A 25,510-nucleotide genomic window follows, 5' to 3' on the forward strand; every position below is an offset into this window, starting at 1 on the left:
AGGGACCCTCAGGGCTACATCCTTGTAGTCCCACAGCAAGAGATGCAGTGGCAGCAAGGGATGCAATGGCATGGCCCTGGGATGTGAGCCAGAAAAACATGGGGGGTAAACCAAACTCTCCCAGGTAGGTGGAAGCCTTCCCCAGCTGTCCCCAGCCCCTGGAGCAGCCCAAGCTCCTCTGCTCCTGGGCCATGCTCTCCTTGGAAAGCAGGAGAGGTGGCAGAGGAGCCATGCTGCCTGGGGTGGGTGGCAGGGTGCAAGGCCTGATGACATCCCAGAGAGCTCAGCTCCTGGATGCTGCAGGAAGGAGGTGAAGGGTAGCACTCAGCTGCTCTGCACGTGATGCCCCTGTGGTAACTTTAAACTGCCAGCAGGACAGCCTGGCTGCTTTACCTTGCTGCCTACCTGCAGTCAGACTTCAGCCTGAGCCTCTGCCAAGCTCTGAAGGAATGGGGTAAGATAAAGAGGTCCTGCAAAATAGGCATCAGCAGAAGCCCTCCCAGGCTCTGTCAGCTGGGAGCAGTGAGGGACAAGCAGGATTCTCCTGGCTTCCCCCCCCTTGCCTTCCGTATCTCGTAGCCCACCATAACTCAGTGAGCAGCACCCATAATAAAGCCTGCCTGGGGAATCTCACTTTGCAGCAGAAATCCCTCAGCACAGGGTGGACAAAAGGTAGAATGCTCCAGCCAAAAAAAAAACCCAACCCACCCTGCATTCACCAAGCCTGAGCAAAGCCCTGCACAAACCCCAGCCGAAGGCCTGGGCTCCCTCTCCACGCAAGCCTGAACCTGACAATGTCCCTTTCACAGGCCCTGAGCCTGATGAATAATGCATGGCTGGGGGAAGCCAGAAATATCATATTCACTAATGCTTACCCCAGCAGAGAGACAAGGAGGGCAAATAGGTAATTTATTAACCCCAAACCATGTTGCTGCTTGAGCAGAGTGCACGGCTCGGCTCCCGGCCCCACAAAGCCGCTGGCAGAGTTGGCTTTGGGGCAGGGTTTGCTTTGGGGCCGGGGCAGGAGCGTGCTGGGGGCTGGCTGAGGCACACGCACCATCCCCTGCACACACACACACACCACCACACACACACACACACACCATCCCCTGCACACACACACACCCCACCACCACACCCCCCGCCATGCACATCACCCCCTGCACACACACACCCCCACCACACACCCCCCATGCACATCACCCCCTGCACACACACACCCCCCACCACACACCCCCCATGCACATCACCCCCTGCACACACACACACCCCACCACCACACACCCCTCCATGCACACACACCCCCCCACCACCACACCCCCCCCATGCACATCACCCCCTGCACACACACACCACCCCCTGCACACACACACCACCACCACACACACACACACACCATCCCCTGCACACACACACACCCCACCACCACACACACACACACCATCCCCTGCACACACACATACACACCCACCACCACACACACACACCATCCCCTGCACACACACATACACACCCACCACCACACACACACACCATCCCCTGCACACACACACACCCCACCACCACACACACACACACACCATCCCCTGCACACACACACACCCCACCACCACACACACACACACCATCCCCTGCACACACACATACACACCCACCACCACACACACACACCATCCCCTGCACACACACATACACACCCACCACCACACACACACACCATCCCCTGCACACACACACACCCCACCACCACACACACACACACACCATCCCCTGCACACACACACACCCCACCACCACACACACACACACCATCCCCTGCACACACACATACACACCCACCACCACACACACACACCATCCCCTGCACACACACATACACACCCACCACCACACACACACACCATCCCCTGCACACACACACACCCCACCACCACACACACACACACACCATCCCCTGCACACACACACACCCCACCACCACACACACACACACCATCCCCTGCACACACACATACACACCCACCACCACACACACACACCATCCCCTGCACACACACATACACACCCACCACCACACACACACACCATCCCCTGCACACACACACACCCCACCACCACACACACACACACACCATCCCCTGCACACACACACACCCCACCACCACACACACACACACCATCCCCTGCACACACACATACACACCCACCACCACACACACACACCATCCCCTGCACACACACATACACACCCACCACCACACACACACACCATCCCCTGCACACACACACACCCCACCACCACACACACACACACACCATCCCCTGCACACACACACACCCCACCACCACACACACACACACCATCCCCTGCACACACACATACACACCCACCACCACACACACACACCATCCCCTGCACACACACACACCCCACCACCACCACCCCCCACACACACCCTACCCCATGCACACACACACCCCACCACCACCACACACACACCACCCCACATGCACACACACACTCACCACCCCCACCCCCACACACATATACACCCCCCACCCCCACATTACACCACACATACCCCAACACCCCTACACACACACACACCCCCCTCATCTCCCCTCCAGCACAAACATGCTTTGTCCTGGGACTGTATGAGATGGGGAGGGGGAGCAGGGGGGAGAACCCTCCTCCAGAGTAGCGCTGGGAGCTGCCCCCCTGCTACCTCATCCCCCCCCGGGGGGGGGCACAGTTGCCCCTTCTCCATGGGGAGGGGGGCAGTGGTGGGAAGCCCACGCTCGCCCATGGCTCCAAACCCTTTCTCAGGCATTCCAAAATTTGGCTGGAGCCTCTTTTTTTCAGCACCCCCCCCCCCCGTGCCCCCCTCCCCTCCATGGCTGGACGCCTGCCTAATTGTGTATTTATTTACTCCTGCATTTTCCCAGCCCCACACACACCACACACTGGCTGCAGAGCAGGGGCAAGCCAAGGCTGGCTCCCAAGGAAGACCCACAGAATAGGAAGGGAAAAAAAAGAAAGAAGGGGGAGGGGAGGGGGGAAGAGTGCAGCTCCCCTCACTCCCCAGGGGCTGGGAGGAAGCTGGGAAGTGGGTGGGAGCAGGGGGCAGGAAAGGGGGAGGCCAGCAGCATCGCCCCCCCCCCAGCCCCCCCTGTGCTTTGTGCACACGCTTGGGGAAATTAAAAATAGCTGTGTCCAGAGAGTGGCTGAGAGCACCACAAAGAGAGTGTTGAGCACAGGCAGCTGCAAGCGATTTGCTGCCCCTGGTAATCGGCATCTCAGCTTGCAGAGCACCCCCAACCCCCCCCTCCTCCACAGCCCCTTCCTCCCCTGCCAGAAGCCGCCGGTGCCTTTCTCCAGCCCACATCTGTCATGTCAACAATCAATGAATGCAGGATCCCTGCCGGGGGGAGCAAAAGGGGGAGCAGGCTTTGCTTTTCGGAGAGGCTTTGCGGCCTGGCTGGGTTCACATCCTCTGTCCCTCCTCTGCGAGCTGCCCCCGAGGGGCTCACGGCACTGAGTGCCACCAGGCCAGCCCAGGCTACCCCCAGTGCCACTCAGCAACGAGCCAGCCCCCCAGATGCTGAGATTCCTCTGAGCACTGGCAAAAGGGGTGCTATTGTCTGCTGCTGCCCAGCCCATAGCCCACATCCCCCATGGTGGTCCTCACCCACCTCAGCTGGGAAGAATTAAACCCCAGCTCATCCCCAGCACCACGCTGTGCAGCTGGCAGGTGTGGGGCTGGGCTGCAGGCATCTCAGCTCACACCTCCCCTCTCTGGCACCAAGCAACAGCAAGGCAAAAGAGCTGTGGGATTGGTGGTTCCTGGGGTGGGTTGGTCACTCAGGTCTCTGTGGATGGAGGAGGCCACCCAGGAACCAGGGGATGCTCAGGAGGGCAGCACTGCCCTGGCCTTGCAGGCAGCTGGGATTGGGCACCCACCACAGCAAGGAGCAGAGCAGAGCTCCTGCTGCCTTCACTAGGAAGAAAACTGGAGGGGGGGGAGAGGATAAAAAGGAACTGCCTGCAGCAAACCCCACTGCTACCATCTGTCACTCCCTGCTGTGGCACTGGGGGCTGTTGCTGGACTGCTGCACTCTGTTAGACGTTTACAGCACGGTGGGACACAGAGGAAAGGCAGGGCCCAGGTGGAGGGAGGGAACAGCAGTGGAGCCCAGTGGTGCTCAGCATCAGCTGTGCCACTGCAGCCCCAGCTCTGACATCTTCCTTGCTAAACACCATCAGAGGCAGGTTTGATTTCTGCATTAATGCTTCACAGCAGACCACAGATCTTTCTGCCACTGAGAGCCTGCAGCCAGGCTGGAGGCCATGGCGCTCAGGCTTGCAGAAGCCATGAAGAAGCAGCTCCAGCTGCTGCAGTCACCTGCACCACTCTGCCTTCAACACACTGCAGAGAGGCAAGTTCAAACCCAGCTCACTGCCCTTACTGCCCTTGCCCACATCTTCTGCACAAACATCTTTGCTAGGTCTCAAGAGATGGAGGAGCAGGGAAAAAGCAGAAAGGACAAAGCCACTTGAACCTGTTCTCTCTGCTCTGGGTAAGTGCAATTCCAGCTTTGCAGCTCACCCAGCAGAAGACAATAGGGGCTGTGTTGTTTCCAGGAAGGAAGCACCTGGGCCAGGTCATCAAAGCTGCTCGTTCATTAGGAGGTCGCTGGCTGCACCCAGCCCTCCCAACCCTGCTTTCATCCTCTTGCTTTCTGTTAACTCCCCAACCTCCCACCATGGTTTGGTTCACACTGGGGCCTGCCCCAAGTGGGTCCTACAAGCACCAAACATCCTTCTCAGGGAGCCTGGACAGACCTCAGTGTCCTCCACCCATACTCAGGATGGGAACAAACCCAGCCAGCTCCATCCACCCCAACTCACAGAAAGCACTTTTGAGGCCCCTGTGATGTCCCTGCCCACGGACCCAGGTGCCAGGGTTGGTGTTGGAGTCATCCTTAGAGGAGCCCTTCCCTGCTCCCCCAACCTTTCTCTTGGCCACCAAACCCCCCCCAAAACCAGACTACAAGAGGCACAATAAAATAGGGTAGGGAACAGTTTGTGGAGGTGCCCACAGGCATCTTGGCAGCAGGATCCATCCCCAGCAGCAACTGGGACTTGGAGCAGACAGAAAAGGGAGGACACAAAGCCCTGTGAAGCCACTGTATGGGACCCCCACAGCCAACCCCAGTGGACCAGCAAGCAAGACATGAATGTTAGAGCACCAAATGAGGATCTGCATATCCTACCAACCCCTCCAAGGCTGCTGGGCCTTGGCTTCAGCCATGTCCTGGGGAAAGAGCTCCCAGGGCTCCCTGTAGGTTCATGGATTTGTTTTTCCTGCCCCAAAGTAGCATTGAAAAATTACACTACAACAAATCTGCCAAAGATCTCCAAGCTCCATCAGGAACCACCACCACTGGCTCTGCTCCCTGCAGAGCAGCTACAGGGATCTGCTTTGTTCCCTCTCCCCTGCACCCTGGCTTGAGGTGTGCTCTTTTCCTGCCCAGCTCTCCTGGAGGAGAAAGAATCTCTGCTCCCTAATCCTTCCCAACATAGCCTTATTTCTACTGTATCACCTCGGAGATGTGCATTAAATGACCTCTGAGATGTGCATTAAACATCCCATGTGAAACCTCACCACAGACCACAGACCACCTCCCACCTCACTCCCCACCAAACACCAGTTATTTTCCTGGCTCCACTGCCCATCACTCCCACCCCAGCCACTTCACATCCTACATCATTTCCCATCCAAACCACGACCAGGAGCTCCTGGGTGGAACCATTCCTCCTCCACAGCACACACTGGTGGAAGAGCAGCTTAAAGGCACAGCCTAAACTGTCACAGCAGGGCACTAGCACCAGGATTCCCCCAGCTGACAAACCACCTCTGGACCACTGCAGGATGTGGCCATGCAAGAGGACACTTTCCCCTTCCACTGAGGTCAAACCAAAAACCAGAGGAGCTGGGAAGAAAGTTCTCCCACTACAAGACCCTGAAAAAAATTGGGGGGGGGGGGTAGGGGGATGGGGATGGGAGTCCCTGCCACTGTTAGGCTCTCACACAGCTGCTCCCCTCCAGCCCTTTCTGTTTCAGCTTGCTTTAAATTTGAAACATGTTTTGATTCAAGCCAAAAGCTTTTTATGCTAAACAGAAACTGAAAGTCTGGAAGATCTGACAAACAGAGGCACTGGCAAAAGCGTGTCTGTGGGGGGAAGCACCGGGCTGGAGGGAAGCAGGGGCCTGTGAAGCACTGCTGCTCCCACGGAGGAGGGGGCAGGGAGAGCTTGGAAACACTTAAACGTGTGGAAAAAGTCAGGACAGAGAGGCCAGGATGTTTAAGGTTCAGTTTTAATCCCTGCCAATGAATTTCCATCCTGTGCCAAGACTGAAGTAAACTGCTTTGATCTGAAAAAAAAGGGGGGGGGGGGGGGGGGAGGAAAAAAAACCCCACATGCACAGATTGTTGGCTGCTTAAAACAATATAGATGACAAAGGAGGGAGCTGCGAGGAGCACCAAGGCAGCGCAGCCCTGTGGCTGGGGACGCTCTCCAACGCTCCCTGCTGCTGAGCAGGGAGGCTTTGGGAGGGGGCTTGAGTAGGAAACAGGAATTGGCTGCATCTGCACACCAGAGCCCTGGTGGGCAGCCACCCCTCCCTCCCTCCCCCTCTGCTGCCCCACCAGCAGCCCCTGACACACCGCTCTCCTTTGCTACCCACTGAGCAGTCCCTCGAGTTGCCGTGGCCAGGAGCAGGTCCTGGGGCTGTGCAGGGCTCCAGATGTGACCTGGCAGCCCCCTGCGCCGTACCAGACCTCCCACCTCTGAGCTGGCCTCTCCCCTTCTATTTATACACCCGGCCCAGGGGTCCTGGTGCTCCCCTAACCATTGCCAGATGCTGGGCTGTTCTCACTCCTCATCCCACCCTGGTCCCACCAGCTCCCAGCCCCCTCCTGACCTCCCTCCCAGCCCCTGCAGGATGAAGCAGGGATGTCCACTCCGTCCGCACTGAGGGTAGCGCTGCTATGATCCACCCAAGCTCCTGGCTAAGGAGTAGGACTGCTGTGCTGCAAGCCCAGCAAGGGGCTGCAACACCTTCCTGCTCTCAGCCTCACATCCACAAAGGGACAAAAAAAGCCCCAACCCAAAATTCATAGTCTCAGGCAGTGCCTGAAAGGTTTGGCTTGATGGGGAAATATCTCCAGGGAGGATGCAGCTCTCACTGGGGGAAAGCACTGGCAAAAATGCCAACCCAGTACAACTGCCAGCCCCAGGGTGGTGGCAGAGGGGTAAACTGAGGCACAGAGGTTAAGCCTGGCCCACAGGCACATAATGAGTCATTAAGAAGCTGGGCTGGAGATCCAAGCCCTCTTCTCTGCCCTGCTCTAGCCACAGGGCTGTATCCATCCCCACGCAGCGCTGAGGCCGTTGCACGCTCGCAGGTCCAGGAGGGATCGGTCAGGGCTCTCCCAGTGCCCACCCACAGATCCAGGAGGGATGGGACAGGGCTCTCCATCCCAGCAAACCCCCTCCTGCAGGCTCACTGCTTCTCCAGCATGTTCCCACGCAGCAGGGCTCTATTTATAGACCTCAGCTGCTAATTCTAGATCGCAGCAATCAAAACAAAAGGAGGCAAACGCTCTGCACTTGCCACTCTCTGGCTCCATCTCCTTACCCAGCACTATTCTGGTGCCAGCTCCCACAGCTCCCATCAAAGCCTCCTGAACCACCCTGGCACCACGGTGCTGGGCTGCTCTCCTGCTGCAGCAGTGGCAGTGCTCTTGCTGAGCACACTTCCTCCCAGCCCAGGCAGGGCTGTGTCCCCACAGGCTGAGGACTTTATCCTCTTGAGTTTCAAATATCCTGAAGTACCAAAGCTCTGGGCTCTCTGGGTGACCCTGCCACCTCCAAAACAAGTCTCTGGACACATCTGGCAAGGCTTAGGGGTTTTTGGCAGGCAGGGAACATATCTCTTGGGAAAACCAAGGAAGTGCCACAGGATTAGGGAGCAAATGTCCTCAAACACTCACAACTGCAGCTCGTCCCCAATCCTGTCCCCAGCTCCCTGCCCACTCTTTCCTGCCTTCCCTCAGCTCAGTGCAGTCATGGCTTTGCCATCCTCCAGCTGCTGCAGAGAAATGTCAGCCCCCACACATCACCCAGCCCAGCAAGGAGGTTTATCAAACAGCAGGAACAAGCCAGCACCAAGGGTGGTTCAGCATGGGAAGGTAACCCTGAGCAATCACACAGCCTCCACATCCAGTTGGGAGGGAGGAATTTCTGCACGTCTGAGCAGGCTCAGCTCAGCCAGGGCTCAGCAGAGGCAGGCATGGCTGCTGGCACACTCCCCATGGAGAGGAAGGGGATGTGCTCCAGCTGGCATCCCCAGTGGCCACGCAGGCTCTGGGTGCTGGCCAAGGAACAGCACCCAGTGTTAAAGAGGAGGCCTCTGGGGAGCAAGTCTGGCATCTCTGCCTGGGTCTGAGGGGATGAAGGCTCACAGCCTGTGCACATCCTCCCCATCACAGCCACCAAGAGCAGACTCAGGATCAGCTCAGACACACCCATGGGCAGACCTCAGGAAGAAGCTGGATGCCAGTGGGGCAGCTGATGCCCAATTGCTCCACCTTCTGCTATGGTACTGCCATGCCCCAATTGCTTTTGTCTAACACCAAACATGACCCACCCCATAGCAAAGGCTCCTGTGCACCCAGGCTGCCCTGTTCCATGGCCTCTGGGTACCACAACACCAATGTCTTTGGGGACCTCCCAGGTCTCCTCTGCCCATGGCTAGGCTTTGAGCCACCCCTCCACACCCCCCTGCTCTCCAACCCCCCAGAAGCAAGGAGCAGAGTGCCCCTGGCTGGGGCTGCAATCACCAGCCCAGGGCTCCCCTCTCAAGCCCACCCCTCCCTCCCCTTCCACTTTTAATAAGAGCAGAAATTGCCAAGCCCACAAAATTAATGTCTGAAAGGTTGAAGGCAGAGCAATTCAATCCCTGCCTGCAACTGCCTGGGAGGTCTCCAGCCAGCTGCCGCCCAGCTCCCAGCACGCTCCGGAGGCTACCCTGTGTTGAGGCCCCCAGGGGACACCCACCCAGCTCCCAGGGGGAGCAGCTGGGGGTAGACCATGCCTGCATGGGCTTCAAAGTGGGAGAGCCACCTCCTGCGTGAGGCTCCAGCCTAGTTACTCCATCTTGGCCCACAGAGGTGGTGGGACACAAGGAGGTGGCACAGCTGGAGGGATGGAGAGCCACAAAAGGCAAGCACCTCCAGGGAGAAGCCAGTGTCCCCCAGCACCCCCAGCCAGCAATGCCAGAGGTGTAGTAGGCACAGGGCTGGCTCCTCACATCCCCTATCCCCATTTCCTCCTGCTCAGTGGCTTTTCCCCCTGTCCCAGCCCAGCCAGCACAGCAGGGGATGATCCCATGCCATGAGGAGGCTGTGCCCAGGCATCACCTTCAGCAGAGCTGGGGCAAACAGCAGTGTGGATCCCACGCAGGGATGTACCCACAGAAAGGTCAGGAGGATGTTTTTACACCATGTGTCAGACCCTGAGGAGGAGGAGGAGGGAGCTGTGACTACCTCCTCCAACTATGGCTATGGCAGATCAACCTCCTCAAGATACAAAGCAGCAAAAAAAACAACCCCATTTAAAATTGCATTTCCTAACACCCCTGCCCCTCCCCCTCGGCCTGGGACACCTTCCCACTCCAGCCAGCCACATGCCCCTCTCCTGGTGGTGTAGGCTATGAACCACCAGCCCAGTGCACAGCCAAGTTGCTGAGACACTAAAAATACATTAGAAGTCCCCAGTGCTCCTAGCAGAGACATTTCAATTATTTAGGACACTTGGATGAACCCCAAGGAGCTACACAAACAAAGGAGGCAGGAAGCTGGAGCAGCGCTGCCCCCGCTGCCCTGCCTCCGCTGCCCGGCCCCTCGCCCCTGCCCTCACAGGAGGGCCAAGGCAGATCCCCCCTGCAGGCAGCCTACCCACCAGACACAGGTACCCACACATCCCTGTCCCACAGCCCAGTGAGCCCCACTTGGGATTTGCCTGGGTGGGAGAATCAGCACCACACCACAGGCTCAAGCTTGGGCAGCCTCCCACGGGCCTGCCGCAGCCAGGAGGACAAATCAGCTGCCCTGGGTGGTCAGGGGAGGGTTGAGCCCCCTGGCCTCATCAAGCCCCACTTTTGTCTTTCCTTCACCTCCCTGCTCTGTTCTACTGAGGGGAGCAGTGCTGCTGCCATGCCACAGCTCCAGGGTGGGCAAGCAGTGGGATGGCATTCCAGCTGACCTACTTTCCATGGGCATGTCTAGGAAGGGCCTCCTGCCCAGGCAGTGCCAAAGCCATTCACTACCACCAGTCCCAGATGGCAATGAGGAAGCAGGCAGAAAGGAAAGGGGAAGACCATGGGTACTCCCACAGAGCTCCCTGCCAGCACAGGATCTGCTGGCAGCTGATCAATCCCACCCCAAGCAGGACCCCTCCCACACACCCACCCCCATCCTCCCCAGGCTGCCCACCAAGCTCCCACGTGAAGCCGCCCCGGCATTAAATCAAACCCAGCAAGCACAACTCTTCCCCTGTTTGGCAGAGACCTCCCCAGGTCACATCCCAGGAGCATCACCCCAGGCTGGAGGTGGCCCCAGCTGACGGCCCCAGCCCTGGGAGAGCCCCACAGCCGGCCTGGGCAGCACTCACCATCTCGTCCAGGGCGTAGCGCAGCAGCCCGTGCTCGTAGAGGATGAAGAAGCGACGCTGCCATTTCTGCAAGAGAAGAGAGCAGGGTGAGCCCCACTGCATCCACCAGCCCCTGGGCCAACACCAGAGCTCAACACCACGAAGCTGGGGCAAAGAAAGGGCACCAAAACCACTTTGGGGCAAAGAGACTTGTGACAACAGGGCAGAGGCTCAGATGCCAAAAGAGCAGAGGAAGCCTGCAGGACTGGGGGACTCTTCCTAAGAGGTGATGAACATTGCAGAAGTGTTTCTGCTCAGCCCCTCAGGCTCCAAACCCACCCAACGTGGGGAGTTGTGGCTTTTGCAGAGCAAGACTCTGCCAGGGCTCTGCTGCAGGTCTGCTCACACCAGCCCACATTGCTCAGCGCTGATTTACTGCCTGGCTTCGTGGGCACCCAGGAAGAGGCTGATCTGGGGTTGACTTCCCATCTTGCTCCTTTCTGCACTCAGGCAGACCTTAAGCTGCCTTCATTTAACCATACAAAGACCTCAAATCCTAGGCTGGAACCAGGACTTTGTTCCTGCTGCTCCCAAAGGGCACCCACAAGCCCCAGCACTGCTCTGCAGGAGACTCAAGACCTGCAGGACACCAGAGGGATCCTCCTGCTTCATCCTGTGTGACCTATTACAGCACTTGGTGGGAGAGATCCCCAGGCTGGCAGAGCATCATGCTCTGTGTCTCCAGCAGTGCATGAACTCAGATGTGGATGGTGGCACTGCCCAGGCCATCCTGCCTCACCTGGCACCATGCTGGCACTGCTGCTTTTGCAGCTGCACAGCAAACCAGATTGGAGAACTGATCTGGCTGGAAAACTGCCTTTCCCCCCCCAATGTGTGCCAGGTTGTTTCCAGCCAAGAGCAAAAACTGGTTCAGCAGGATGAAATGAAAAAGGTCCCAGATTCATAGCCCCAGTGCAGCAATTCTTATCTTGCTTTTCTCAGCCCTTCAGGCAAAGTCCAAGGTGCTCAGGGACAAGCAAAAGTGCTGAGGACCCTGTGGACCTCCACAGACCCAAGCTCAACAGGCAGCCTCCATCCCAGGAGGGACCCAAGCCCCATGTCCCCTCAGTGGTGGGCCAGCAAGCCTGTGACAAGCTGTGACCCCAAATAATGATCCACATCCCCCAGGCTGAACTCAGAGCTCAGCTCTTCTTCACTTGAGAGAGAGTCTTATTACTAACAGCTCTGAGAGCATCTTGGCTGCGTGACAGAGGCTTCACAGACCGTTGCCATCCCTCCCACACACAAGACAGTCCTGGCCTGACAGCCTCAGCAGCAAGCTCCCTGGAAGAGCAGCCTGGAGGTATGGTGGGAGTCCTCTTCCCAAGCCAGCAGTGAAAGGACATCAGCCTGGCCACGTTCTTCTGGGCCTCACTACACCCCCAGGGCAGGGAGGTGAGGGATGCTGTGACCCCACATGATGCTGCTGTGTCTGGAAGGCAGGAGGAGCAAATCCCTTGGGGCAAAAGCTGAGTGCCCCACGCTGTGTGCAGGTCTCTGGTGCCAGCCCTGCTCCAGTGGGGTTACAGCAGACAGGCATCACCTCTCAGCCCCTGCCTTGCTGCAGGGACACAGAGGGCTATCCACATTAGGGGATGGGATGCAGCCTCCCTCCAGAGCCCTGGGCATGCTTGTGCTGGGCTGCAGGCAATAAAGTAGTTTCCAAGCAGCAAAGGGAAACTGAGTGCCTTGCTGATGGTCCCAGCAGAGCTCAGAGACAGGCAGCCCACACCCCACTGGGCTGAGAACCTTCCCATCGCTTGGCAGGTGTCAGGCCAACCAGAGCCCAAGCAAAGCAGCATGAAGGCATCAAAGAGCAACAGCAGCAGGCAATAAAGCTGGACTGAACCCAGCCAGCACCTGGAGTGTCCCAGACTGCTGTCCAGTACGGGAGACTTGGCATCCTGGAGAAGGCATTCAAGCCTTGCTGCAGGAAACACCTCCCAGCTTCCTGGTTTGCACAAGGAGATGGATGCATGGAGGAGCCTGCAGCACTCCTGGGGCCTTTGTGGGCAGGGCCAGGCCCTTGCCACTCCTCCTGCCACCCCCACCCGCGGCACAGGCAGAGGACTACGCTCCACTTACCCGGGAGCGATGGACAGGGTTGTCAAAGTCCGTTCCTTCCGGGGCCAGCAGCAGCCAGCCGCCGTAAATGGGTTTGGCCTGCAAAGAAACAGCAGAGAAACACATGAGGGGCAGAGGAAACTGGCTCCCAGTGCACCAGCAGCAGCACAGGGAAGCAGTGGCTGGGGAACACTGGAAACTGCAACAGCCCCTGGCATGAAGACAGCTGTATGAGTTCAGGCTGCTGCATGCAGGCACATTCAGCCCTGCCAGGGTGGGGAACACGAAGCTGGATGGAAACTCGTGGTGCTATACACAGCACACTGGGACTCTGCAAATTGGACTGAGACAAAGACTCAGGAGGTGGCAAAACTCCAGCCCCAAACACCAAACTCAGCTGCCTCTGCCTGGCATCATGCCGAGAGCAGCAGCCCCCCGGGCAGTGCCGAGCTGCAAAGCCTGTGCTCACTGACAGCTCTTCCCCTCGCCATCAGCAGCGTGCCTCTACTCCAGAGCAGAAGCACACTCCAAAGGAGAGCAGCTCCATGTTTGCCTTTTGTTAATTAAGAGAGGAAAAACTACCCAGCGCTGGCAGCTCTCCAGCTCACAGCTGCCTCCCCTGCCGTGCACATCCAACAGCCCTTTCCCCGCAGGGCTGGCCCCTGCCAGCCTGCTGCTGCTCCTCCCCACGGCTGGGCATGCAGGAAGGTCAGAGCCAGGCAGAGGGAAAATAGCCCCTTCAGCCAGCTGGGAAGAGAAAGGGGCAGAATACCTGGAAAGGAATGCCTGCCAGCACTGCCCTTCATCAGTGCAAGAGCCAAGCACCCAGGCTCTCGGGGGCAGCGGCTGGGGCACAGACAAGGCTGACAGGAAGCAGTCCCACACTGCCGGTGTGATGGGCTGGGCACCCAGGCATGTCTTCACAAAGTCCCATAAGCACCACTCCTGCTGCCTGTCAAGCTGCAAACTATTAGCCAACCCCATTCCTGGCATGGGCTGGGGCCAAATCCTGGTGCAAGGGTGGTGAGGCATTGCCACACCGCTGAGGCAGCTCCATGGAGGCATCAGGACAGTCCCAAGAGGGAGGAAACCCAGGGCAGACCCAGCCTCAGGAGCCCCTGGCTCCAAGGATGTTGCTTTCCACCAGGAAACTACCCCTGGTCCAGCCACACAGAGAGGAGGAGACAAGCTCCCAGCCCCTCTTAAGATGATTTGGTTAATCTTGTTGCTTCCAGGCCTTTTTCCTTACTTTTTTTTTGTTGTTGTTCCTTAAAGTTTCAAACTGTTTCCAATCTGATACCTCCCCCAGACTCCTCCTGCCAGCTTCTGTGGTTTTGTAATGTTAAGGGGAAAAAAAAAAGAAAAGAAGTTTCCCCCTCTGGAAAAATCCCTGCAAACAATAGAAGAAAAGTGCCTATGCACCAGAAACTGTCAGATGCATGAAGCACTGAGTAAGCAAACTGGAAACAAGCTGGAGGAGCCCTTTGGCTGTTTATAAAGTGAAAAATAACACAATCTCCTATCCACTCCCCCCCCAAAATGTGACAGAGCAGCTCTAGGTGTTGCTCTCCCAGCAGCTGGCCAAACACGACTGGAGACCTTCCTTCCTTCCTCCCCTCTTCCTACAGGGGACTGAATCCAATGGAAACAGAGCACTGCCAGTGGGACTCAGCTTTGGGGAGCTGCTGCTCTCCCTCCCAGGGCACTCCTGCTCCCACAGCCACCACAAGCCTCACCCACACCTTGCTGGCACGGCAGGCACCCCCCGGGCGCCGCAGCCCTCTCTGGCTTCAGCGAGGAGCCCCTCGCCCCCCCCCCTGCCCCCACCCCTCTCACCTGGCTGCCGGCTCCCTGCTCGCCCATGGCCCCCACGCTGCCCCGGCACCTGCTCTGCACCCAGCCCTGTGCCACCCACACTGCCAGCGCCTCATGGGGTGAGTTGTGCTCTGCCACTCCCCCAGCACACCCCGCCCTGTGCCCCCACCCAGAGGTGCCGGTGACGCAACTGCGCCCACGCGAAGCGAGGCCTTTGGAACGGGGGCTCCCGCTGCTCCCCACCACGCCAGAACGTGGCCATGGCCGGCTCTGGGGCCTGGGCACAGCCACTTGGCAATGGCCTTTCCCAAACTCCTCCTCTGCTTTACAGGGGGGAAGCAAGAGTGCATGTAACTCATTGCAGCTGGCCCAGCAAAGAGCTGGGAAGGGCCTTCAACAGGTCCCCGTGCAGGGAAGGGGTACTCCCAAATTCCCATGAGGCAGTCCTGGTGAGCACTGAGCAGCTGGCTGTGGTGCTTGAGAAGGTATTGCCAGTAGCCTCCACCACCCAGGAAGAAGGAAGGGGATGGTGGTGAAGGGAGGACGCAGCCTACACTTGGCACTGCCACACCAAGGCGGCACTTCAAGGAGTCCAACGCTACGAGCAGCCAACCTGCTTGCAGAGCCTGCCCCAACTCCATCCCCTCCATGCTCCTGGACATGGCTGGGTGCTAAATCCAGCAAAGCCCCACGAGCAAAATCTCTCCCTGACACAAGCCACAGCACTGCAGCTCTCCTGGCAGGTCCATGGCACACTGCTCCAACCACCCCACTGCACAGCAGCAGCAGCCAGCCTCATACAGCCCCAGTGTGGCAGGCAGTGGGCAAAGCCTGGTCTAGGACGAAGTAACTGAAACCCAGACAGGGGACACCATCAGCAGGGTCAGCAGCAAGCAGCCCTAGAGCAGTATGACAGGCATGAAGCCCAGCCCTCTCTCAGCCTGGCTCACACCCCTCAGCAGACCTTTTTTTACCCTCAACCACTCCAATTTTGGCTCAGCTGGCCATCTCCACAGCACCTGAAGTCCACACCCTTCGCACAGGGCACTGTCATTTCTTCGCCAGCAGCACAGAAAAGCACTGGTGGGCTCCACTTATTTTGGCAGAAGTGTCCACTTTCAGACACTGAAACCAAAATAGCTGAAAGGTAGGAATTAGAGGCAGCCAGCGTGGGCAGCCCCGTTCCACCCACCAGCAGAGGAACACACAGCAGCGCTTTATAGAGCCAGACCAGAACAGCCTGCTGCTAAAAGCAAGCAAATGACCAGAGAGGGACAAGCTTCAATGAAAACGGACAGGAATTAGGTACCAAAGTGCCTGAAATAAACCCATCCCACCTGCACTGGAACAGCTCTGCTGAAGCAAGGTTTAAAATAAAGCTGCTGGCTGCTGCTGTGGGAGGCAGGCCCAGGGGAGCGTCACCACAGCCAGGATGGAAACGGAGCCACACGTCACTTCACACCGGCTTGGCTTCCTCCACAGAGCTCAGCAACAGGAGGAAAAGTCAATGCCCAGCACTGAGCCAGAGCTCAGAGCAAAAAGCTTCCCCTGTCCACACAGACCTGCCCAACCTCACATTAATGGATGGTGGGAGAGCAACCTCCAGGTCCCCAGGATGCCCTTTGAGCACGCAGAGCTCCGTCTGCCTCCTGTGAGCTCCAGCGGTGCCCAAAGGGCAGCTCCAGGGGGTTTCCCCCAAGGAGCAGCCACGTGGGATGCTTAGGTACAGGGTGCCTTTGCTTTTTCCAGATGGCACCAAGGTGGGAAGCAGAGGGGAGGGCAGCTGTCAGCAGCACAATGCATCCCTGGCTGGGGTGGAGCGGGGTGACGCCGGCAGGGCAGGCAGGAAGAGGAGAGCCGGTTCCTCCAGCAGGGCTCCTGGTGACAAAGCCAATCACTCGCCGCAGCCCCAGTCGGGAGGTGCTGAAGCCACTGCCCTGCCACCCAAAAAAGGTGATACAACCACAGAGCCTGCCAGGAGCATCACCCTGTGAGAGGTGTGGCCAGGTTGGAGCCCTGCAGTGCCCTGTGCCATCCCTTCCCGTGGGACCAGCAGAGGCTGATTCAGGCAAAACTGTCCCCACGTCACCACTCCACTTCCTGTCACACCTCTGGGAGTGCCCAGGTATTCCATCCCACCTCTGAGCCTGCCTGGCCCTGCCACCCGAGCTCTGCTGTGGCTGCTTCACAGCCCCTCACCTGCCTCTCTGGGCTCTGCCCCAGCCACTGCATCTGTCCCTTGCCCTGCTCCGGCATCAAGGAGAGGACACTGCCTCCAGCTCACATCCCAGGCCAGCACAGGCAGCACCAAGGGTGGAAGGAAGTAGAGAAGGAAGTGGCCCCAGCTCGGTTTACACAAAGCTGTCAGCCTGATGCTGCCCAGGCACGGACAAACCACCTCAACCAGCTCCATCAGTCCTGAGAACGTGACTCCCAGCAGCTGGGGGAACTGGGCTCGAAGGATGTGCAGAGCCATTTGGTACTTCCCTAAGCCCAGGGTGATAGAGGAACCCCTGCACATCTCCAGGGCTGCAGGACAGAGAGGCCATGGTCACCTGCTCCCAGTGGGCAGGTTGGGCACAAAGCACCAGGTCACAGGGCCAGAGGTGGACTGTGACACCAAGCAGTGTGCCCCTTGGACAGGCTTTCACACCTGCTGTGTTTCACAGAATCACTGCTTGGAAAATATGTTTAGGACCACTGAATCCAATCACTTAACTCAGCATGGCCAAGCTCACCACTAAACCATATCCCTCAGCACCACCTCTGCAAGCCCATGTGGATGTTGGTGGTTCCTTCACCTCTTCCTGCCCCATACAAAGCAGCCAGGCAAGCAGGATGCTTGGCAGCACTGTGCCTGCCACACATTACCCTACAGCAGCTCATTGCACATGGTGGCACAGGAAAGCTTTGCTGGCACCCACATCTCCTTTTCAGGTCCAGACTCAGCCCCCTGGCAGTCTCCACATCCTCACTGGGGTGCTGGGATGCCCAAGCAGACTGAGGATGCCCCCAGAGCCAGTCCACATCCACTCCTCTGTGCTCTGAGGGAAGTCTGAATCCATCTCTGGGAGAGACTCCTGGCTCGGAGCGCGTGGCAGGAGGGATAATCTGTTTAGGCTGCTGGCAGACGTAATCAGCCTGTCTCGGGTGGAGGCAGGGCTTGTTTTGTTCGGGCTTGGCAACCGAGAGGGAAGGGGGGGAAATTGACCATTGCAGCACAGCTTCAGCCTCTGCCTCCAACACCGAGTGCAGAGAGCTCCCAGTACCAGGAAAGTGGTACCAGGCTTCCAGCAGCCCTGTGAGAATGCAGTGCCCCCAGCCTGGCCCAGGCTGGGGGTGAGCTCATGGTAACTTCTGTCCCACCACCTTCAGGGGGTCAGTCCCAGCACTCACCCACGGAGCCTCTCTGCAAGCAGGAGCAGCACTTGCTGTGCCCTGCACTCAGGGAAACACAACTGGGTCACAACTAAACCCAGTGGAGAGCATAGCCTCAGAGTGGGAACAGTAAGGTCATCACCTCCTGGGCACTGACTCCTGAACCACCTGGGGCTCCCCAGAGGCAGAGAGCCACTTCTGGCACAGCTCAAGGGGAAAGTCACCACAAACACTCTGGTTGCAACCTCAGGAGAGGAAGTCTGCGTGCTTTCAGCTCTGCTCTTGGTTTTGCACATCTGGGAGCCAGAGAGAATGCCAGGCAGGTGGCAGCAGCCCTCACTCTGCAGGAATGGGGAAGGTGATATGGTGTCTGGGGAGGGAATGGGAGGCCATAACCAAGCAGATTTCCTACCCACAGAACAGCTCTAGGAACAGAGGCATCACTGAGTCTTTTGCGTGCTCCCAGTGGGGATACCACACAGACCACTGGAGACCCAGGACCCCAGCTAGCAGGAGGCTCTGCAGACAGCACTGTGGAAACCCACGCTCCAGCAGCCATCCCAAGGGCTGGGGATGCAGCTCAGCCTCAGTGGTTGAGCCTCTTCCCTCTCGGTTTCCCAGCCCATGTGCCGTTTCCCCTTGCTGCATGCCACTTGGCAACAGGCGGCACAGCAGGGCCAAACCCCAGCGTGGGAGGCTGCTGTGCTGCCAGTGGGCATCCACAACTGCTCCTGGCATGAGAGCTCTCTCCACCCCCCAGCTCCGCATCCAAGTGACCGCTCGCTGCCCCTGGGTTCAGCCTGAGCTGTGCTTATAGAGCCACTTTGGTTGGAAAAGACCTTTAACACCACAGAGTCCAACCATTAACCCAGCACTGCCAGGTCACCACCAAACCATGGCCCTCAGCACCACACCTACCCAGCTTTTCAATCCCTCCAGGGATGGGGACTCCACCACTGCCATGGGCAGCCTGTTCCAGGCCTTGACAATCCTTTAGGGGAAGAAACTGTTCCTAATGTCCAACCTAAAACCTCCCTTGCACAACCTGAGGTAATCTCCATTTCCTCTTACCACTTGTTATTTGGGAGAACAGACCAAACCCTAACTCACTCCAACCTCCTTTCAGGGAGCTACAGAGAACAAGGTGGTCTTCCCTGAGCCTCTTTTTCTCCAGGCTAAACAACCCCAGCTCCCTCGGTCCCTAACCCTACTCTAGACCCTTCACCAGCTTTGCTGCCCTTCTGTTGGACTTGCTCCAGCACCTCAATGTCTTGCTTACAATGAGAGGCCCTGTTTTTTCCCAGGCCAAGACCTGGCCAGCTCCTGGGTACAGGCCCGACCATATGAGGACAGCCTGTTCTCCATCAACCTGCTGCTCTCCTGCACAAACACATTTGCATGGCACAGGTAAGAGCTGGCTGCTGCCAGAGCTCCAAATCACCCAGGCCAAGCTTTCTCACCACCAACACATCTCACCATGCAGGGAGAGGCCAAACCAGACTCGACAGACTGGACCCGGGGCACAAGGGTGGCTGGCAGGCACCATGCACGGCACTCCAGCAGCCCTCACCCAGCCCAAAGCCAGGAGCTGCCCGGGCAGTTTGCCGGGTGGGCAGTGACCGAGCGACCGGAGGAACAGGAAGGGGGAAGGTTGGCTTCGCCCTCCATGCAAGCAGGTGGCCTCCTTCCGCAAACACCCTGGCCCCGGCCCCAGGGCCGTGCTCCGGCCCGAAGGCTGCCATCAGCTGGGGCAAGGGCTGGGAGAGGCCGGCTGCAGCGTGTAAAGGCAATTTGTCAAGCAGCAGCAGCGACTGGGACTGGGAAGGAGCAGGCTGTGCGAGCTCGGCTGCCCCGCCGCGCAGCCCGCAGCAGGCAGGCGTATCTCACCACCTCCCACGACGGGGCTCCCTCCGTGCCTGGGAGAAGCCACAACATCTCCCCAGAGTGCTGGAGAGGGGACTTATCACTTCCTCAGGTGCCAGAGCAGATAAGGTGCGGCGCCATGCGAGAAGCCAGCAGCGAGTAAGTGTGCAAAGGCCACAGCTCTTCAGCACCCGAAGGCACCGCCATGCCCCTTCCCTGGCCAGGCATTGGGTGGCCAAAGCCAACATCCAACCTGAGGTCCCTCCTGAGCACCCACGGCCTGCACACCGCTCTCCAAGGGTGGGATGCTCCCCTTTGGGGACAGACACCATGCCCCTGCCCACCCCAGCTCCTCTGGGCCATGCCCCCCAAACCTCTGCCCACTCCAGCCACTGACAGAGGCGAGTTTGACATTTGCAGAGAATCTCCTGCTGTTCAGTCCCAAGAATCAGTCAAGTAGAAGCAGATTTTTGCAGCATGATACAAGCAGCCAAGAACAGGGAAAGAAAGCACAGGGGCTGCTTTCTAGGAAAGAGGGGGCTTTTCCTCCCCCAAGGAACAGTGGGTGGAGGCAAAAGCATGTCTAGGACATGGCTGCTCACTGTGCCACCCTGCAGACAATGCACAGAGCCAGGATAAAACCCCGACCCAGGGCACCACAGCCCCATCGATGCAATGCCCCAGAGCAAAGCCAAGCCTGTGACCCAACACTGACACTCTCTAGCCTCAGAACTGCTGGCAGCTGGCTGTTTGGCATCCAGAGCAGCAGGGAAGTGATAATGTCCAACAGAGGAGGGATGGAAACAACCACGTTCCTGGAGCTGGGCAGGAGTATCATGGGCTGGGGCAAGAGGAGGCAATGGGAAAAGTCTGCAAGTCCCATTTGCTAACTGGGTGGTCCTCTGGGTATCTATGCCATGATCTCAAAAGTAAAAAGAAATAGACACTGGTAGCTGGAAAGATGTCCTCAAATTCCTCTATCTGTGCCAGTCCCTACGTCCCAAGAGAGCACAAGCATGGAGAAAATTAAAAGCAACTTCTTTGCACTCTGCTCATCCTCCAATTCAGGCCAAGTATGATTTTGAGGTTAATTCCCAGCCTGATCATGTTGTGGGGGGCTTCATCCTCCTTATGAACCAAAGACATGTATGCACAGGCATGGCTCAGCCTGGGCCAGCTGGCGTGGGGAGCAGGGACCCCAGAGGGACACGTCCACAAGCCTGCAGAAGCTGACTTCCTCAGCAACGGGGTCATGCTGGCCAGGTCAGCTTTCTCCTGCAGACAGAAAGAGGGTCCTCGGGAATCAGCCATCTTCCTGGGGCAGGCTCTGGAAAGTTGGCCTCCACACAAGGTTTGCAAGAGGTTAGATGTGACTATGCAGTGCCAGTGCAGGCATGCCATGCCAGGAAGGAGGGAATTCCCACAAAAAGGGAATTTCTCCCTTGCTGGGAAAGGGGCAGAGCACAGGGGGAGCTGGCGACGGGTGGGTGGAGCAGCCAAGACAGAGCCATCAACAGCACAGCGTCTGCCAGGGACCAGATCCTGCCACCACACAGGATCACAAGGCTTCGAGTACCCACACTGGGACTTGGGTTCACTGGGGCAGACCCACAGCAACAGATTTTCCCAGCAGGGTGGGGGAAGCAGACACCGTGCCTGACCCAGTTTTTCCCATGCCGTGAGGCATCTCAGAAGGTAAAAAGCAGGTTGGGGAGGGTCAAGGGCACGCCACCTCCAACTCCAGCCTCAGAAGAGGGACAGAGCCAGGGCCCCAATGGGTGGTGGGACCACACGTAGCCACCCCAGAACACACTGAGTCCTCCTGTCCGGCAGCACAGCCACGCACACAAACAACTCGTGAACGCTGCGCTCCCGGGATTAGGGACTTAGCGCCCGCGTAGCCTTTGAAGTTGGAAGCGCCAAGTCTGATTATTATTAGAGAGCTCCAGCTCATTAATCCTGATGTTTTGGGGCTGGATTTCCCTCCTCCCTCCCAACCCCACTCCTAATTCTCTTCCCGAGTACGCTGGGAATCCACTACCGCCGCTAAATATTTGTGCCTCTTTGTAAACACGAACCGGTCTTTGCCCCGAGCAGCTCCGGCACCCGCCGAGCCCCCCGGGAAGCAGGGAGGGGGCAGCTCCTAACACTCGCACAGGTATTTTTACATACTAAACCCCTCCCCAAAAGGACAGGGGTGCGTAAGCGTGAAGTACCTTCACCTTTCCCGCAAGCCAAGTGGAAAAGGTCAGATGACTCAAAAGGATTTCGCTAGCCTTACTCTAGCTAATCACCAACACTGTCCCTGCCCGGGGGTGGGGGACACACACACTCAGCACCTAGCCCTCATGCTCTGGTGCAGGATCCCACCCCCCCCAACGCTACCCAAACCAAGCTCGAAACAAAACAAACAAACAACCGAATAAAAAGGACGGGGGGTGGTGGGAAAAAGGAATCAAAGCTGTTAAATGAACCGTTATTCCTGGGTGTGCCAGGCTCCTCGCTGCAGCACCCGGCCACCTCCTCCTCCAACAAGAGGCACCAGTCCGGAGGGGAGGTGGGCAGGGTGGTGGGGAAGCACCGGGCCAGCCCCAGCTGGGGGTTCCTGGGCGTAAGGGGGGCTGCGCGGTGGGGCAGGGGGCGGCGTGCGTGCATCACACGCTACCGGAGCCACCATCTTCTCGGGGAAGTGGGATTCCTTCAGCCCAGCGGCAAGGAAGAAGCCAAACAGGATCGCACCGTTTCCCGAGCAGTGCCCCCCACACAGGGCCCGGAGCTGACGATGGGTCTTGACCCCCATCTTCACAGGAGCTGGTCACAGCGGCAGCCCCCCCCAGGGTCAGCCAGCACCCCAAGCAGGAACAAAGCGAACACGGGGTTGGCTGAAGCACGGCTCTGGGTGCCCAGGGAGGGCCACGGACCCCTCATGGCAGGGGCAGGCAGGCACTACGGAGGGGAGGACGCAAGGCTTTGAACCCACCCCCAGTAAAACTAAAACATCATCAAACCCAGGAGGCAGCAAAGCCCCAGAGCAGGCAGCGGGAAGGGGTCAGCCTGGAGCGGGGTCGCTCCTGCCGAGCCCCCCTGCGGGACGGCTCCTTTGTCTGGGCACGGCCGCACGGCTCCGCACGGCTCCGCACGGCTCCGCGCCCCCCGCCCCTTCCCGCACACACCACGGCATTTTTTCCAGTTACATTTTTTCCATATTAGCCCTCAGATTTCGCGGTGCCCCCCACCCCCCCTTCCCCTGGGCCGCCCCCCCAGCGAGCACAGCAATACGTCTGATCTCATTGCCATAATAGGATCGGGAGCGAGGATGTCAGCCCTGGCCCAGAAAGGTGCGGGAGGAGGGGCGGCAGCCCTGCCCCCCGCACCACGGACGGGCCCCCGCACCCCAAACATCTCCTGCCGGGGGTGAGCCTCTGGGCCCCTATCGGGCCTGGGAGGAGGAGAAGGAAGGACCCAGGCCTGGCAGCCCCCCCCGGCCTGCCCGCACTCGGCTCCCACTGGGACAGGGCAGGGGTCACCTCCCCGACCCCCTGGCAAAACAGGGGGCTGGGGCAGGGGGGCCACGTCTGGCACATCCAGGGGGAGATGTTTTGTTTGCAGCTGGTTTTCCCCAGGACTTTCAGGATCTTCCGAGGGAGCCCACAAGATTCCCCTCCACCTGCAGCCATGCTCCCCAGAAGGGGCTGGGATCACCCCAAAAGGCCTCAGCAGAGGGGTGAGGCCCCAGGAAAGGGGGCACCAGGGTCAGCCACAGCCTAAAGGACCAGTGGACACCTGTAGGGATGCTGAGTGACCCATGAGACACCTGGGTTATCTGTGGGGTTACCAGGCACCCCAAGGGATTGCCAAACATCCTAGGGGATCAGAGAGCACCCACGGGACTCCTCAACAGCCCATGGCAGGTTCCTGTCCTACAAGTGGGGTCAGCAGACACCTTCGGGGACCACATACCACCCGTGGGGCCAGCAGGCAGTCCATGGGACATGTTACAGGATCAGACAGAACCCATCCTGTACACCCCCTGGAACTCAGGGACACCTCTAAGTGCCCGTGCTGTCTGTGGGGTCAACATGCACCCCATATGACCCCACACTACTCACAGGAGCAGCAAGCCCCCACAGGGTCTCTACAATATCCATGTGGCTGGCATACACCCCACGGAACCCCTGGAGACCCCATGGGAACCTGAGCTAACCACAGAACCAGCAGGCACCCATGGGACCCCGTGCCATCGGGGGGACCCTAGGATGTCCGTGGGACCCGACACTATCCACAGGCTCTTGGCTTATCCATGGGGCCACTCACGGGACTCCAAGTAGAGCCCGAGGTACCTGTGGGTACCATCTGGCACCCATGGGGCTCTACACCGTCCAAGGTACCCAGGGCTACGTGGGGTCCAGCAGACATCCCACGGAGACCCACGGCACCCTTGGTCCGGATGCGCGGGGGCGGGCAGGGGGCGTGGCTCCGGGGAGGATTTTGGGGGGTTAAAAAAAAACAAACAAAAAAAAAAGGCGAATTTTGGGGCAAAGGAAGGTCCCACCTGGGTGAGGTCCTCGTCGTTGAGCAGGTGGGACTCGCGGGGCTTGAAGCAGTTCTGGCACTTGCTCTTGTTGAAGATATTGGCCTGGAACTTCCTGCACGGGTTGTCCTTGGCGGCCATGGCGCGCCCCGCGCCCGCTCAGCGCCCGCTCAGCGCCCCGCGGAGCGCCCGCCCGCCGCCGCCGCCGCGCCCATCGCCGCCCTCACCGCGGGCCGCGGCCTCCGCCTGCCGCCGGCGGAGGGGAGCGCCGAAAAAACACCACACAGCCGAAAAAAAAAACCCAAACACACCAGAAACAACCAACCAAGCAGGGGGGGGAAGAAAAGAAACCGACCCCCAAAATGCAATAAATAAAAGATAAAAATCAAACCCGCGGACGGGAGCCAACTGCAAGGCGGTTGCCTCCGCTGCGGCTCAGCAGGCGCGCATGGCCACGCAAGGGACGCGATGCCCCCGCCCTGCGGGGCTGGGCTGGGCGGTGCCCGGGAGGGTACGGGGCCCCGCTAGCTCCGGTGCCCGCCGCTGAGCGCCGGGTACTCAGCGCTACCCGCGCCGCTGCCGACTGCGCTGCCCGCAAAGTTTTCAGCGCCGCGGAGCCAGGCGGAAAAAGAGAGGCGGAGCCCCAGCGCGGGACGGACGTTCCCGCCCGCCAATGGAGGCGGGCATCCGCCGTTAACAAAAGGCGTCCCTGGCCAATAGGATGCAAGGAGAGGGGAGGGCGCAGCGGGGCCGCCTCGCCCGTGGGGGAGGGGCACGCTGACAGCTGGGGGCGGGGCCGACTCCACTCGGCTCTCCTCGGCTCTGATCGACTCCGCTCGGCTCTCGCGGGGGCAGTTGCCTGGGGTCCCTCGCACTGCGCTCTGCTCCCGAGCCCTGCCTTGCAGGGACAGCCCCCCCTCATGGTGTACTGACCCCCCTCATCGTGTTCTAACCCTCCTCCCACCATGTGCTCACCCGACTACCGTGCACTGACACCTCTCAACGTTCACTGTTGTCACCCCACCGTGTACCGAACCCCTTCACTGTCCACAGATCCCCCCACCATGCACATCTCCCCACCC

The 25,510-nt window shown here is 59.0% G+C and overlaps 1 protein-coding gene across 8 annotated transcripts in view; it reads right to left on the minus strand.

Annotated features, from left to right (window-relative positions):
- MPRIP (myosin phosphatase Rho interacting protein) overlaps positions 1-25,034 on the minus strand; it is an 82,560-nt gene extending 57,526 nt beyond the window's left edge. For 5 of the 8 annotated variants that reach the window (XM_068146586.1, XM_068146582.1, XM_068146584.1 and 2 more), the window contains exons 1-3: positions 24,450-25,034; positions 12,863-12,940; positions 10,739-10,804 (exon numbers count right to left, since the gene is read on the minus strand). In XM_068146586.1, coding sequence (XP_068002687.1) covers positions 10,739-10,804; positions 12,863-12,940; positions 24,450-24,569 — 264 coding nt within the window. In that variant the 5' untranslated portion in view covers positions 24,570-25,034. Of the gene's footprint in view, positions 1-10,738; positions 10,805-12,862; positions 12,941-14,677; positions 14,774-24,449 lie in introns of those variants that run through there. The other 3 variants (XM_068146587.1, XM_068146588.1, XM_068146585.1) reach the window with 2 other exon arrangements.
- Positions 25,035-25,510: the final 476 nt, after the last annotated feature.

This window comes from Melanerpes formicivorus, unplaced genomic scaffold (assembly GCF_026170545.1).
Source record: "Melanerpes formicivorus ecotype bairdi unplaced genomic scaffold, bMelFor1.0.p_v2 SCAF_14, whole genome shotgun sequence".
Classification (NCBI taxonomy): Eukaryota; Metazoa; Chordata; class Aves; order Piciformes; family Picidae; genus Melanerpes; species Melanerpes formicivorus.